The sequence below is a fragment of the Labrus bergylta genome, chromosome 17 (genome assembly GCF_963930695.1).
Source record: "Labrus bergylta chromosome 17, fLabBer1.1, whole genome shotgun sequence".
NCBI lineage: Eukaryota > Metazoa > Chordata > Actinopteri > Labriformes > Labridae > Labrus > Labrus bergylta.
The window spans coordinates 3,893,581-3,909,979 of NC_089211.1; the positions used below are offsets into that span (position 1 = coordinate 3,893,581).

Here is a 16,399-nt window from a genome sequence, read left to right on the forward strand (position 1 = left end):
CAGACGTTTCCATCCCTAGAGCCATGCCATTAGCAAACAACAAATACCCCTTTCTCAATATGTTGTGATCCAAGGTGGAGACTATTGCCGCTGAAAAAACTAAACAAGTTGTTGGTTAACTTAATTAAGGATATAAAATACATTCTATCTTTATTTTATATTGCATTTTCTGATATTTTTCTTATGTCAGCAGACATTAGAGGACTCTCCCCTCTATAGGAAAGTTACAGGGGAAATCTTGATCAGATGCCTGAATCACATCAGGTGATCAGCTGGCTCCTTTGAACGTGAGGAGTAGTGGCTGCAGCTCACTCTGGATGTCTGTGCTCCCTCCATCCATCCATTATCTATACACTGTATCCCATTCAGGGTTTCTGGGGGGCTGCATCTGATCCCAGCTATCATTGGGAAAGAGGCAGGGTGCTCCCTGGACAGGTCGCCAGTCAATCACATTGCTTCCCTACTCCAAGTAAACTAGATCAAGTATCGGGATAGACAGTAGTATTGGCATAATATCAGTAGTTGTGGACATTATTTGTACCAGACAATTGTGGGTCGGGGGGCTGAATCCAAAGTCAAAGCTTTCCATTAGCCAGTGGGTTTTGTTGATGGTTGAATTGTGGTGATAGCATTTGATGTTGATGGAAAAGTATGAGATTGAGGAAAACAAGTAGTTAACTTCCAATCTTCTGTAGGGTTTCTGGGCTCTAACCCTCGATAAGGGGAAGAAACTTCCTCTGAACCATGGCATACAATCCAGTGTTTTCCAGGGGAGAGCCATTGCTTCAGACTATGGTGAGCTGACCTACAGCTTAACTCTATATTCAATGTTAGGCAGAGAGAGCAACTTGAGGTCTCTAAAACCAGACACTCTTCTCCCCATTGTACTTCAATAACATTTTCATTAACATTTGAACCCTACTGACAATCTATTTGACTTCCTGCCACAAATACAGACACAGTTCTCACTTTTATCAGGTGCTGGATAGCTTATAGTAACCAGTATCATCCACTAGATTCTTCTATGGATACATTTGTAGGCGCTTTCTAAGCAGAGAGGTGTCAAAAGTATTCACATTCATTACTCAGGTAGAAGTATAGATACTAGGGTTTAAAAAGACTTCTGTAGAAGTTGAAGTATCAACTCAAGCTTTTTACTCAAGTAAAAGTGTAAAAGTACTGGTTTCAAAACTACTTCAAGTATAAAAGTAAAAGTAATGTAAGGGGGGGGGGGGGGGGGCTGGGAATGCCATTAAGGACAAATGCTTAGGCCGCGCCACAGGGGCCTATAGTGCTCTACCCCACCTCCCCAAAAAAACATTTTTCTAAAGGCCATAATGACAATAATGTTATATTAAAATGAATATGTTGAAATATTTGGGATGCACCTGTTTCAGCCACATTTATGCCCATTGAAAATTAACGCATTTTAGTACAATGCAATGTGTACTACTGAGCATTAACATGTGTTTCATGGAGCAGAAGATATGATGACTAGTTGTCTATAAGTATTGTAATGGTGCAAAAAGTCAAACTTCAGAGGCATGTTATCAATAGCCTTCATTGGAATATAAATGTACATCCAAGCTTAGCTGCAGGAATCTGTGAGGGCAACGGATGTAAGATAACAAAACTGGACAAGAAAATTGGTGTACCCTGGGCAGCCTTAGTAACAATTACCCTTGTATGGTTGTCTCTGCCACGAACATCTTCGTACTAGGCTACATACGTCTGCTATTTCCTTGTTGGAGTGTGACGTGATTTATGTCATGTGCAGGTGCGATGGATCGCGTACAAACCAATAGGGTGTTGGAATGGTATATGTTCATACTTCTCATCCAACCACAATCAAATTCACTCTATCCGGATGGCGTGATTTATCTGTCTATGGATTTATATAGGTTTAACCTGGATAGGTTTTTTTTTTTGTGTTTTTTTGAACAACGACAAGCCTGAATGAAAACAAGCTGAAATGAAATAGGAGTAACGAGGCTATTTTTAAAATGTAAGGAGTAGAAAGTACAGATAATTGTGTGAAAATGTAAGAAGTAGAAGTAAAAAGTGGGCTGAAAAATAATTACTCCAGTAAAGTATAGATACCCAAAATTTCTACTTAAGTAAGGTAACGAAGTATTTTTACTCAGTTACTTGACACCTCTGTTTCTAAGTCTACAAAACATTTCTAGATTGAATGAGCAAACTATAACGATCTGTCCTTATTGCTTTACTTCTGATGTATCTGAGGTTTGGCAATTGGTCTGAGTCTCCTTTCAAGAACTCTGGGATAATCTTTTCGAGGACACTGAGCAGAGTGATACCACAATAAACGACCTGAGCAGAGTGATACCACAATAAACGACCTCAGCTTCCTTGCAGGGATGAATGAATGAAGCTTTTGGTTTCAAATTGACTGCTCAACTGCAGAAATAGTTGTTGGGTTGGGAATCCTCAAAGAACCCTTTCCACTGCCTTATTATTGCTATAACTGCCTTGGGATAAATCAAACATCCTTCCTAACCCCCTGAAACGTCTCCAACACCTTGTTTTTTTGCTTTGGCAACCACCAAAGCCACAGCCCTCAGACCTCCCAATATCTTTTGTTGCCTCAAAAGTCCTCTGGGCCATCCAAGCCCCAAAAGGCTTCTGCTTAAGCTTGATGACCTCCTTTGTTGGTGGGAACCTCAAAGTTAAGCAGGTGATAAGTCAAGCTCTGACCTTCTGATTCCATTTTCCTAACCTTTAAGATTTCTTCCATTGGTGGGCATTGGCCAAACATTCTCAGTTCACTCGTAAGTACACTTTTGGATTTACCAGGTTGGCCTGGTTGTCTTCCCATCCAACTTAGCATCAGTGGATATCAGTGGACTGCTCTGCTGGTCTCTTTACCCAAGTGGATATACAGCCACAGATCTGATAATACAACCACAAAGTTGATCTTTGCTTTTTGACCTTAGGTACTTATAATTATTATCCTTAGCTTAAATATGCAGTTTTTTATGGTCAATTAGTGAAAAGTCAGAGAAATCCAATAGTGAAATACAACAGGTACACACAGGATAGGCATTGTGGGGTCAGGAGAATTGTCAGCTTTGCATAAGGCAAACTATCCTGAGTGTGAAAAGAGATAATTAGATCAGTTTGTATTGAAGCAGCATTAAGATCAAAACAGAGCTGATTAGCCTTTTTAGCGAAACCTTATGTTTTCACAAACAATTTGTATTATTATTAACGGGTAAAAAAACATGACTAATCACTCCCTAATTCTCTGTGTGCATATTGCTCTGTGTTGCGTGGGCTCACAAGTGAGAGTGTTAGTTTCTGAGAATGTGCAAGGGCTACAAAGATGATGAAACCACCTCGTTGGGGGGTACAGACTTCAAACAAGACTCTCAGTGCATAAATGCTGAGTAGTGTTCACTCTCTATCTCTCTTTCACACTCACATAACAACTTCAAACTTCAAACATGCAAACAAGAGAGAGCATAAGACCGGTAGAGAATAACGGGAAGCGAGGACACAGAGGAAGGGGGGTGTGAGAGCCAGGCAGCAGTTTCACCTATTAATCTTGTGACATGTTTCTACCTGCTTCACTCCTGCAGCTTCAGCCTTTATCTTCTTCTCTCCCTCCTAAACTGACTCATCTTTTCATGTGTGGGCCTATCTTTTTCTCAAAAAGACTCAGCAGAAAATATTTCAAGTTTAGTTTGTATGTTTATTATAATTCTGTTGTTAATTGTATCATTCATTAGTTGTTAACTTATAGAAGAGTTGTGCAAATGTCTTGACCCAAAGTTATGGCTTCAGATTGTAAATTTTGTCCAAACAGAAGTAAGAAACTCAAAGATTTTCACAATGTTATTTTTCCTATTTAAAGCGAGGAGTAGTTCTCTTTCTGGTTCTGCCTTGATCTCAAGAACATATTCTTTGACAGAAGTGGTTTCCTCGTAAAAGTATTCACGCCAGCACAGGCACTCGAATGAGGTCAAAATGCCTCTGAAACAACATTTTCTGCCAAGCATAAGTCTGGAGGATCCAAATACCAACTCCAAAATAAAAACAAGCTTTTTTCCCCCTTTTTCCTGCCACGATTGGGACCTTGGATCATGAATTCTCAAACAACTTCATCAGTAACTATCTTGTGTTGTAATAGAAGTATCTACAGATTCATAGACGTCTTAGCTCTGCACGCTTTCCTCTGTGCTCAGCAGTCCATGCCTTGTACAAATAACCACACAGACCTGCACACTTCACAGTGGGAAGCTTCTGCGACTAAAATAGCAGTCAGTCCCAAACGTACATAAGCATGGTCCCTCTGGGAAACCTACTTATTATCTCTGAGAAATAGGCCTGCAACAGAGATTAGGATCGAGGGCAACTCTTTGAGTAGAGTAACAATACACTGATAAGACTGACAAGCTTTGTCCTCCAATGTAACAAGTGACATAAACTGAGAGGGATTATCTGATAAATACTGATAGATCTCAGGCGAAAGCATTAATCTGATAATTACATCATTTTTTTCTCATGACAAATTCTGCTGGGAGATATCCGTTGTCTTTTCTCTGCATGTCAGTATGACAGCCAAGTTAGAAAAATGTGTCCTATCAACAACAACAAAAAATCTCACGAAACTTTTAAAACAAGTTAAAGACTTGTAAGACTTAAATACAACTACAAATACTGTTTTAACGATGTGTTGAGGCTGCATGAGATTACAAACTAGACTGATGAGCAATACATTCATATATTTAAGTAAAAACGAATTATATAATAGCTGTGACCATGGGAAATATAAAACCTCAAGGAAGTTTTTAGCCTACAGATTTTAACGAAAGATCAAATGCTTTTTGAGCATGAATAAAATAAGTTCTAGGGAACTTTAGTCCGTGGGAAACTGTCATTCTCTGTCTTAAACTGCGCCCCTCTTACCTGTAATCATCTGCTTTCTGCTCTCATCCAGGTGAGCGGAAACAACGTCCCCCATGGTTACAGGACAGCCTCGCAGACCCACTGGTCACGGGTGAATACACAGAGGGATATCCGATCAGAGTCGCTGGTAAAACTGCTTCACTTCCCCCTGGAGAGGCGCACTGCTCTGGCGCTGCTGACTCTCTGCTCTCCCGCTTTCTCCAAAGTCCGGAGGAGGAGGACTGACGCAGGCTAACACTCCCCGCCTGTGAGGAGCATGTTTGAGGTGAATATTAGGCTTGTTCACAGCGGCAGCAGGACACACCCTCTGGGAGTCATCACTGGTCCGACGTGTTCAGTTGGCTCTGCCAAGGGTGGTGTCTGAACCAGGAGCTTAAGGATATGCATAACCTATTCAATATTTACTGTACGTGTGAGTGTCTTTTGTTTTAGTCCGACTTCATTCAGCTTAACGCTCAAAATGCACCCCTTGTTCTTTAGTTGGCTCATTCATAGATTACACTAAACTATTTGACTAATTAAAAAAAAACGTAATGTGATGATTTTTATTCATTTTAAACAATTGGCAACTATTTAACCCCAACCTCAAACGGTTATTAGAGGCCTGCATTGATAAAACCACTTTTCAATAATGCCCGTGTGTTTTCCTGTACAAAGAAAGAAAGAAAGAAATCTGCTGCCCCCTACTGGACACTCTTATTATTGCCTGTTCAGTATTCAGTTCGCTCTGTGTCCAGTGCAGATTACATTAAATCCACCAATAGATTGAACCTGTGAGACAAATCCAATTAGTCACTATATTTAAATAATTATATGCAGTGGCATGCATGATATACATATTTCAGTATTTCATTTTTAGTGGAATAACATGCAAAAAAATCTCTGATTTAAACCGAAGTCAAAGTCCATAAATTAGTTAAACGACCCCACATAATGTAAGGAATATTTGCAGTTATTGAAAAATGTAATTATTTATTAGTTTATTCGAAGCAGTAGGTCTTCTCATTTAAAGTTTTAAATCTTACCGCTTTACTGCTTATTTCTTATATGCTAAAAACTGCAGAGCTATATCAAGATGGGTGATGGTTTTGGATTTTCACGGGAGGTTTCTTTTTCCTCTGTTTTTAAATGCTAAATACCTTCAGAGAAAAACTGAATTGGATCCTTCTGGAATCAATATCTTAATATGTTCTCTAAAGATGGTAAGGATTCATTAGTATATTTAGGGATTCATTTCAGCCTTGTCAAAGGTACAATGCTATATTGTGAGACTGCTTGATAATAAATTGCAGTTGTAGGCCGACGTCCAACACCACCAATGAGGGGACGGTGCGGAAGGATACGCAGTGACGTTTCCTTCTGGAGGCTCCTCCGCTGCGATGTGAGGTGATCACAGAGAGGAGGGAGGAAGCAGAGGAGGAACACTCGGTACTAAGACTCAGCAGCATCATGGCACCTATCGGATTAAAGGCGGTGGTCGGCGAAAGTAAGATTTTTTTTTTTTTTAATTAGTTTGTTTATTATTTGATGTGTTGAGCTGCTGCACTGTTGTGCTTACATGCGGGTTTGTTATGTGTATGTAAGCGTGTGTAATTTTGAAGGATGCGGATGTGGGCTCGTGCATCTGGACGATGATGATGATGAAGGTTGTGTCGTTGATGTTCCATTTTATCCCATTGCAAACCACAGCTGTGTGGTGTGGGAGCTGTAGATAACCTGCAGAGGCTGGTTTGTCTCAGCTACACTGCGGTGCTGATGCGTATTTGTATTTCAGACGGCGGAGAGTTGAATGGATATAACAAGCGGTAACTGCCCACTGAAAATGAAGGCATAATTCTTCTGAAGGCTGCAGAAAGCCTAGAAGCGAATGCACGCCCTTTCAATCTCAAACAGCGGTAATTCATAAATAACCTGCATTGGAGCTGCACCATAAATCCTATTGATCTGTAAAATGCTACAGAGAATTCTCAAGCCTTTGTTAGCTAATTATTCAATCATCTAATTTAAGTGTATCGGTAATAAACATGAGATAATCACTCTCCATCCATGGGATTCCCTGGATTCAGCAGCGCCTCACCCCTCTGCTGTAGCACGAATCGGTTGCGTAAAACACCCTTTCTCCACCAGAGTAACTCAGAGCTGAATCAAGCTGCGCTCAGCTACACATCAATGGCCGATTGTAGCCAAATGATCCAAGACGGGAAAGTTATCTATAAAAAAATCAAAAAGGCCGCTACGCGAGAAATTCCGCATTATGTGCACACATGCTACCACCTAGAACGATCAGTCGATGTCCTTCATCATCATCATGCCCTTTACCGATCAGTCTGTTAATCCTGCATCATTAGGAGGATGTCTGATCTCATTTAGTCATTTAGTCTCATTTATTTGGGCTGATGCTCGCGCATTGTCGCTGTGTGGTGCTGATGCAGGCCTGAACATGGAGGCGCAGCGCGATTCTGCTCAGCAGGGTCAGCTGGGTGCAAGTGATGGTGGTCGTGTTAATGTCAGACAGGCCTGCAAGTGAAGTCACACAGACCTCTGAATGGGAAGACAGTCATCCAGAAGCTTGTTTTAATATTTTCCCACAATTTCTTCAGCTGCACGTTCTTATTTTGTTGTATTTTTTCTCCCAAACATGCCATGCTCATGGTGCAGGATTTGCTTCATTTGATTTCTGTTGTCCGGTTTATTGATTTGGTTACACGTTTCACTACAGAAATCCACGCAGTCGCTTTGGAATGATCTCTCTCTCTCTCTCTCTCTCTCTCTCTCTCTCTCTCTCTCTCTCGCTCGCTCTCTCTCTCCCTCTCTCTCTCTCTCTCTCCCTCTCTCTCTCTCATCTCCAAATTCCTTAAATCATTTGAGGATCATCACATTTCTTAACTGTGTGCCCCCACCACACCCCATCAAACACACACACACCTCCTCAGTTGCAGAGTCTTTCTGCTTTGATATGGGTGGGTGGAAAGGTTTCTGTTTATGAATCTGGCCTCCCACCTTGATACTGGACTAACAATAATTGCCATCCCAAAAAAATGTAGTTCTCTGCAGTATAATCCTAAAAAGATTATATAATATATATCATGAAATGTTCCTGATGTGGCCATTCAGCAGGACTTGGGGTTAGACTGAAAATGAATAAATATAGCTTTGTATTGAATCATTCCTCTATTAATGATGCATGACCCAGAGCTTATGGCTGTAAATAAATCTGACAGTTATGAAAAATTTTGCTCGGAATAAGGAATTTAACCAGTATAAATGTGTAATTATAGAAGAATAAATTATCTTATTGTAATAAAATTATTCATTTCCACACTAAACTATTCTCCGGCCTGTCTAAGAAGTTGGAGCATTTTTAAATGTAATATGATGTATGAAATCATACTGTTTGACCAAGTTCTTAATTATATGTGAGGTGATTATATAGCATAGTTGTGATCCCAGTCTTGTAATTGTTAACTCAGTGGTAGTTATATGATAAGATGTTTTTCTATTGAGACTACATTTTTTATTTAAGGCGACAAGACTAAAAGGTTAGACCACCACACAATGCAGCTTCATACACCAAATATTCCGGCATGTTCTGCAATATTTAATTACTTAGACTATGCTAACTCTCTGTTATATAACCCAGTCAGCTAGTCTAAAGGCAGGGGTGTGCAGGCTGTCAGTGTCGGGTGAATCTCTCCAAGAACAATGTAAACACGCGTGCATGTCTCCCAGTAGGTAAAGGCAGAGACGCAGCAGGCAACACCTGCGCTCTGTTTGGCTGAGGTGAAGCTGGGACGGGATTGGTGGAGGCGATGGGGGGGAGGAAAAGGGAGGGTGACACCATCATGGGCCCTCTCTGCAGCAGTGGATGTAGCAGCCAGGATGAAGAAGGGGGGGATGGGCAGTAAAGAGCGCTTCACCCTCCCCTCTCATGACTGTATATGAGCATCAGAGAAACGGAAAGTAAGGCTGAAGGATGAGGGGGCTGAGCTAGCTACAACATGAGCTGACACATATTTTAATCACAACAGTGCTGCAGCTCAGGTCGATGAAACTGAGGGAACACAGCAAATGAAAACCAGTGATAATTGAGAAACTACACGTTGTTTGTGACTCTCAGGATATAACAGTTTCTGATTAAATGCACAGAGATATGTTTATATTAGTACAGGTGCTCAGGGTATTCTGTCCAATCATTTTGTTTCCCTTAAAGGAAACATTTTGTCCTTTTTATGTTGACCCAGATAAGACTTTATCCTCATATTAATTGAAAGTTCATTGAGACATAAATTAAAGTCATAAGATGTAGAATCAATGGTTATGTCATTTTCTATTTGATTTACTGCCATCACATAGCATTGATTAGCATCCTGTAGTTACACAATATGTACAAATAACAGGATCGTGAAGCTTGCAGTGCTTTATTGAGATGAAAAAGGAAGGGTTAATTATTTGGAAAAAGATCTTATTAGCTCATTTGATTCTATATGGTTCCATTACAGATTTGTTCTCAAACCCTATAGCAGGACCTTCATGTTTTCTGCTTGGTCTTGCAGTCATTACCTGTGTAGCCTCACAGCTAAAAGGTTTGAATCCCTGTTTGAGCCTTTCTGTGTAGAGTTTGAATGTCCTCCCTGTGCATGGGTGGGTTCTCTGTAGAACTCTGACTTCCTCCCAGAGTCCAATGCCTCTTAGATCAATTGGTCGTTCTAATGCTGCCCATGAGTGTAACCATGAATGTTTGTTTGTGTCTGTATGCCAGCCCTGATCGTATGGGGACCTGCTCAGGTGTACTCTTAAAGGATTGACTTCTAGTTTTTTGGGGGCTAAAGCTGGCCTGCTTGATAACACTGATAGATGTTATCACTATCTTATGAAAAATATGTCACACTTCCTTTCATCAAATCTCCTGTGGTTGATTCGGCACATAAATTGAAACCTTGCCGCGTTCAAATTACTTTATCAGTTACATTTCAGAGCAAACGTTACCAGATCCATGAAGTGTAGCCAAGTTCCAGTTGGCCGTCCAGGTTTTGCTGTATTGCTAATCAAACACTACCAACACTAGCAAAATGCAAAGTGTGTGGATAAGTTAGCTGGCTAGCCTACTTCACTAATGTGAACTATGTGTTTTGTATTAAGAGGATCAGTGTTCAAGAAAAATGATGCAACCTTACTAAGGAAACTAGATGAACTAATATAGATCGATAGATACTTTATTGATCCCGAGAGAAATTCAAAGCATCCAGTAGCAGGTTACAAAGACGTACATGACATGAAACATTTGTTACAAATTAACCAGAAACCATCGACCCCCCCCCCCCCCCCCCCCATTCATATATATTAACCCGAAAAGACTACCCCTAGATTAATCAAACTTAAACCTGTGCAATTAAAAGTATACTTATACAAGAAATGTACATAACCCGTGCAGGGATAAAAAAAATATATATATATATATATATAATATGATACCTGTCAAGCTTTGGTGTCATGTAGGTCCCGTTTCTCTTTTGGTGGATTTCCACTCACTATTAGAGAATAAAAGCGTAAGTAGAAGTAAGCTATTTGACACAAGTGCCACCAGTGTCATTTATAATAAGGATTATCTAAAATATCTGCATAGTCTAGCACGCACTTTGAGATATAAGTACAAAACTTGAGTCAGGTCATGGTTAGTCTATATAATCATATAGACCGGAAGTGGGTGAAAACAGCTAGCCTGCCGGCGATATCCAAATTAAAGCCTGGGCCAGTGACTATGCACCTTCATTGATCTTTTTTTGTTCTCTGGAAAGAGCCGAGCAAGCTTACCCTCATTGTCGTATCCTTACTCTTATACACAAATATAACACTGATGTGTATGTTCTTATCATCACACACAATCTTTACTTAATCCTTAATGTCTAACAATACTGTGTGTGATGATGAGTCTGTTCACTTTCCCTTAGAAGTATCTGGAAGCAGGCAGCTGTGTACCCATCTCTATGTAGTGCTTATAGAGAAAAGAGAAAGGTGAAACAGAAGGACATATGCATGCTCTCATTTGCAAATGGACGCAAACACACGGGCACGCACATTTGATAAGCTCTCCATTGACCTTGGAAGCATCACTGAACCACAGCATCACTGAACCACAGCATCACACACACCCGTCTGGGTTCAGAGTCTGACGCAGTGACTGCAGCCGCTGGGCCTCTGTAAATCACACACACAACACACACACACACACACACACACACACACACAGTGCCAAACAAATCCATGCTTTGATGTCATGTCCCTGTGGTTACAGTGCATGGAGCGCTGGCTGAAATAGAGCTTTCTAAAGAAGGGTAAGAGCAGCTCATGATCTTAATGAATTCCCCCTCTTTTTAACTGATGAAGAGTGCTGTGTCAGAGCTGACACATCCTCCTCCTCCCACTCCTCTCAGCAGCTCAACGTCTCACACCATCCTTCCTCATTCTCCAAACATACACACATGTACAGTGTACACATATTTCTTACAGTAAAAATCTACTTTTAGTACACAGGTGCAGTTTGCATGATTGCGTCAGCCCTCCTTTGATGAGCGAAAACAAAAGGAGCATGAATAGAAAAGATGGCTTGACATGAAGACGATTTGTCACGTCGGTGTTTCAACTGTCTGAGAATTCAATATACTGCACAGGATGATATTGGTTTGGGATTTTCCTCTGTACATTACCAGCACAGCTGAGCTGGACGAGACTGCAGAGCAATCAGAGCTACAGTTTGAGCTACAGTCAGCGTGATAGAGCCTGCAGCATCCCAGAGGATACCTGGCTTCCTCAGTCTATTATATTTTGTCTGAGATTTTCTGTTCTCTGGGTTTCTGGGAGGTTTTTCATCCCGGTGCTAAAAGAAAAGACAGAGTAAATAGGTCTTGAATTTATGAATTAATTTTTTATTACTTTCCAACTGATATTATCTTCCAGTTTCCCCCAAAAGTATCTCGTAATGATACATCAGTGACCTACATTTTAAAGAGAATAACCACAATGTTTTGTTTTTTTGACAAGATGGCAAACCCCTCCCTTACTATGTCTGTAATCGGTGTGTTCTTATTATTACTTTATGTAATCTCTGGCTATAACCATACATGTTTTACACGTTGAGCCTCTTGTATTGCTGCTCTAAGAAATAAGAAAAACCAAGCTGGTCAGCACAAGCCTGAATCGTACATGTTGAAAATATATATCATCTTATTATATAAACAAGAACAGCTTAATAAATCATATCTTAAAAAAATAACTCCTACTGAGGGTGTGAAGTAGGCGTATGCAGCAGCAGGTTTTGCTTAATAGTCATTGATTAGTCAACTGCTTGTTATTGATTTAATTACATAAGAAAATAGGGCAACGTTATTATCTTAGCAGATTTGTATGTAAATTATCTGCAGTGTTTAAAGGAACTGTGAAAGTCATGCAATAAATAACCTGAGAGAGTAAACTTCTGAGTTTGACTCCCTGGCCTCTGATGACATCTGTAAAACCCTTTCATATCAGGTGAGAAACATGAAGAACACACACAGTCTGCAGCATTGGTACTACTGAAACCTTGTTGCTGCAGTAGTATGTTCTGATGATTGATAAGGACATCTTTTTAATCTGGGTTTACCCTCATAGAACCTCCTCACTGTCAGATGAAGAGAGGGGACTGTCACCTCCATGTGTGTCTGCAGTGTGTTTCAAAACACTGCATGAATGTCTCCTTTCTTGTGAAGTTGTAAGAGAGATCGTTACCCCTCTTTTGTGTCCCAGCAGGTAATAATCTTGTGTTTTGAGGCATTAAAAGCATGTTAATATTTTGATGTTTTTTTGTTTTTTAACTAATATTAATTGATGCTTAAACAACACTAGTAGGGTTATTGGGTTTTTACCAGCCCAGACACATGTTAGTGTAGGTTGCATGAGAATAGGTCAGGATAAGATGATTCCATCATCAACAATTTACAACCAGATATACAGACAGAGCTGCTGGCAGAGGTCTCATGTCTGCCACCTCCTGTCAACCCCTCAGTGAAGGTCATGAGAAAAGGTCCTTCCTTACATGTTTAAGTTGGGTGACATGCATGAGTTTGGATGAGTTTTGGAGGCACATGAGGCCAAAACAACTCTTTTTTTATAGCTTTTCTCACAGCCTACTTGTGCTGGTTGGGGCTGGTTATGGTGTTATGTAACTGCCTGTCCGATGAGCCTGCGTACTTACATCAGGCAGTGAAAGCAGACCTACTGTGGGTTTCAAGTAGAGCCTGACAGCAGTATCGGCTAATTTAATCGCTGATATGCTCCAATATTACTGGATTTATTCAACAGTCTAAAAGCATTTCATTTGAATATCGTTGTAGCAGTTCTCTTTGTGGCTGTCACAAGCAGAGTGTGTTTTATGGATTATAACAAGCATGATCACTAAATATCAAACATAGATCTAAGAATGATATCGGCCGATATATCAGCATCAGATTTTTTCTCTCCCCATTAACAATATCCGTTTCGGCCACAAAAATCCCACATCGGTCGGGCCCTAGTTTCAAGGTTGGTCTTTAATGTTAGGGTTCTGATTTCTAATTAACTTAATTTAAAACAGTGCTTAACATACATGAAACAGTCAGAAACCATTGTCGCTTGCCATGTAACCAAATAACTACACTGATGAATCAATGCTTACATTTGACTTCAGCTTTTTATATTTTTATGTTTAAGCAAATTAATTTGCCATATTGGAGCTTTCAGCACCAAATGATTGTTAATCTATTTATTTTCAAAGTTAACATCTAGTTAGCATTAATTGATTTCTGATCAACTCTTTAATAAGTTCATAATCATTATTACAAATAAGTCTGATAAAGTCTTATTTTACCATTGTGTAGTGTAGAAAATAATTAAATCTGTGTTAAAATTCAACTGTTAGCTTATTAATGTTCTTCAAAGGCCTTTTGTATCTTAAGTATCTTTGCTAATGCTAACGCCGTCTCATAATGCATTCTTACTTACTATGTTTTTCATTGACTCTGATATGAGAGACCTGGCTTCATGACTCATTTAAATGCTTCATTAAAGATAAACACCAAATGAGTCAAGCTTAAAGTCTCTTTAATTCAAACACAGTTAAAGAGCCTTTGAACTAAAGACTGTTGAAGGCTGTCATCGTATTTCAGTGCGAGCCCTGAATGAAATGTCCGCCTGTCCCTTTAAGATCAGTCGTGTCAGATTCTCTCGAGAGGGACGCTGCTGTGAAGCTGAGATCCAGAGAAAAAATGGGTCATGTACTCATAGGTGAAAGTCCCTGAAGGGGGCATAACCACGAGTCAAAGGGAGAAACTGTCAGCTCTTCACTGCTGCATCATGTGCAGAGTCACTGAACCTATCAGCTTTGTCTTATAGCACAAAACATGGCTTCTTCTTTTTGGTAACAATGACAGTGGTCAGTTTGTTGGAATTAGTCCAAATAGCAAAACATTTATTTTTTACATCGTTTGTGCCAGTTCTTTTATTTTAATGCTTTCAGTCACTCTTCGTTTTCCACTCTCTGTCCTCCAAGAGGACGAGAGGATGTGTATCCTGTTAAACTGGATGTGAGAGATTATGAGGTGTGTGTGTGTGTGTGTGTGTGTGTGTGTGTGTGTGTGTGTGTGTGTGTGTGTGTGCGCCTGCCTGTTTGGTTGACACAGCTGTTGCGCTGTTTTTTCAGGTTCCTTCCCTTCTGTCTGACTGCTGGGTTCTTTATTGTTGTGCTTGTATCAGAAGGTCAAAGAGGAAAAATCAACAGCACAGTCTCAGACGTCAGTTACAAGAGTAAAGCACCCATGCCACCCGCTTGACTTTCTGATGTTCGTTTCTGTGATAACTCTTGAAGGAGGTAAAAGGAGTGTGGAAATAGCTTTGGAATGGAGTGTTTATTTTTCTTTACCATTTGCTCTATAACTTTATCTCTTTTCCAAATCTTGACATTTTTAAAAGTGAACCATGTAGATTTGGTAGTAAAATTTGAAAGTTGGAGAAGTGAAACAATTCAATGCTATATTTTCTAACCTGAATACACAAACCTTACTCAAAAAAACTACCTGGAGAGTTACGCTTTCACTGTTGCGACCCCTCACCATAACATTTTTTCTTCCAACAGTGGTCAGGGGAGCACATTTTCCTCTGAGGACAGTTTGTGAATAGAGTTATGAACATTTACAACAGAATCTGTACACTTCTCCAACTTTCACATTTCTGTACCAAAACTCCACAGTGCAAAAGTTGTTTTTTGTTTCTTTCAGCTGTAGTGGAAGATTTAATCCAGTATTTATTTAGAAGTATCCCCTTTAAAATACTTTTTGACGGAGAACACATTTGCATTCCAGTGTTTCTCCTAGGTTTACAGCGTTGGGGGGGTGGGGACAAGCCGACACAACAACACGACGACACAAACACTTGAAAGAATCTTGGTGTTCATGTGTTACTTTTAGTGACAGATGTCCTTTTCTATCAGAAAGGTATCCTTAAATGACTTCTTTCCCTGATTATGGACTCTATCCACTATCCTATCTCTACATTAAATGCACAAAAAGCCCAAAAATAAATCTTACATTTTTTATTTTTTTTACTTGACCTTCGGGGGGCTGCCCCCCCAATATAATGGTAGGGGAAACACTGCATTCTAAAAAAGGGGAAAAAGTCATACAATGTCATGATTAGTTCAGTACCTGGAGCTGCTTTTATCAGGAAGCCCTTATCAGAAAAATGCTGCAGCACAGCACCAGAGGAAACACATCAGCTGCTGCAGGGTAAAAAGGAAAATAAGTGACGGATAACCCCAGAGCTTTTTGTTTGTAGACAAGCTCCTTCTGAGGTGTGGAGCCACTGCTTGGGGAAAAAACAAGTCGAGCAGTTTCATCAGCTCCTCAGTCAAAGTTCTCAGTCTTTAATAAGCCAAAAAGCCCTGAGTGTCAGGTTTTTGTTGTTTTGGTTTAGGTCTGCTGTGCTGACACAGCAGCTTAAAGAACAGGACACGGAAGGTGCTAGTAATAATAGTCTGAAGCAGAGTCGGGGAATCTCTCTGTCATTTAGTGAGAACAGAACTGGGACTGTTCCAAGTTCATACATCCCACAGGAGGTCAGATACAGTTCCTCTGACTCAAAGGAGGTGCAGGTTGGAGTCTCATTGTTTTCCAGGATTCACTAGGTCAAATTCCAGTCATATCGTTCATACAGTCTGTAGGCCTGCAATTAAAGGACCAGTCTGTAGTTATTTAGAAAGCATTCATTTGAGTTATATTCACATACACCTGGATATCATTCCCTTTATCTTATCCTTCCTTCCTTTCTTCCTTCCTTCCTTCCTTCTTATAAATCAGGGTTTTTACAAAGTCTGACGCTTTGAGCCCTTCCTCTGACAAAATGGAGACAAACATGTAACACCTTAACACCCCTTACCAAGAGAGCAAACTGACAGACATTGATATTA

At 40.1% G+C, this 16,399-nt stretch overlaps 2 protein-coding genes across 3 annotated transcripts in view; one reads left to right on the plus strand and one right to left on the minus strand.

Moving 5' to 3' along the window:
• Window positions 1-5,191, minus strand: part of niban2a (niban apoptosis regulator 2a) — a 29,466-nt gene extending 24,275 nt beyond the window's left edge. Inside the window, exon 1 of the mRNA XM_020636043.3 lies at window positions 4,930-5,191. Coding sequence (XP_020491699.1) covers window positions 4,930-4,984 — 55 coding nt within the window. The 5' untranslated portion in view covers window positions 4,985-5,191. The remainder of the gene's footprint in view (window positions 1-4,929) is intronic.
• A 1,075-nt stretch (window positions 5,192-6,266) lies between these two features.
• stxbp1a (syntaxin binding protein 1a) overlaps window positions 6,267-16,399 on the plus strand; it is a 30,625-nt gene continuing 20,492 nt past the window's right edge. For both annotated transcript variants that reach the window (XM_020636045.2, XM_020636044.2), the window contains exon 1: window positions 6,267-6,415. In XM_020636045.2, the coding sequence (XP_020491701.1) occupies window positions 6,379-6,415 (37 nt within the window). In that variant the 5' untranslated portion in view covers window positions 6,267-6,378. The remainder of the gene's footprint in view (window positions 6,416-16,399) is intronic.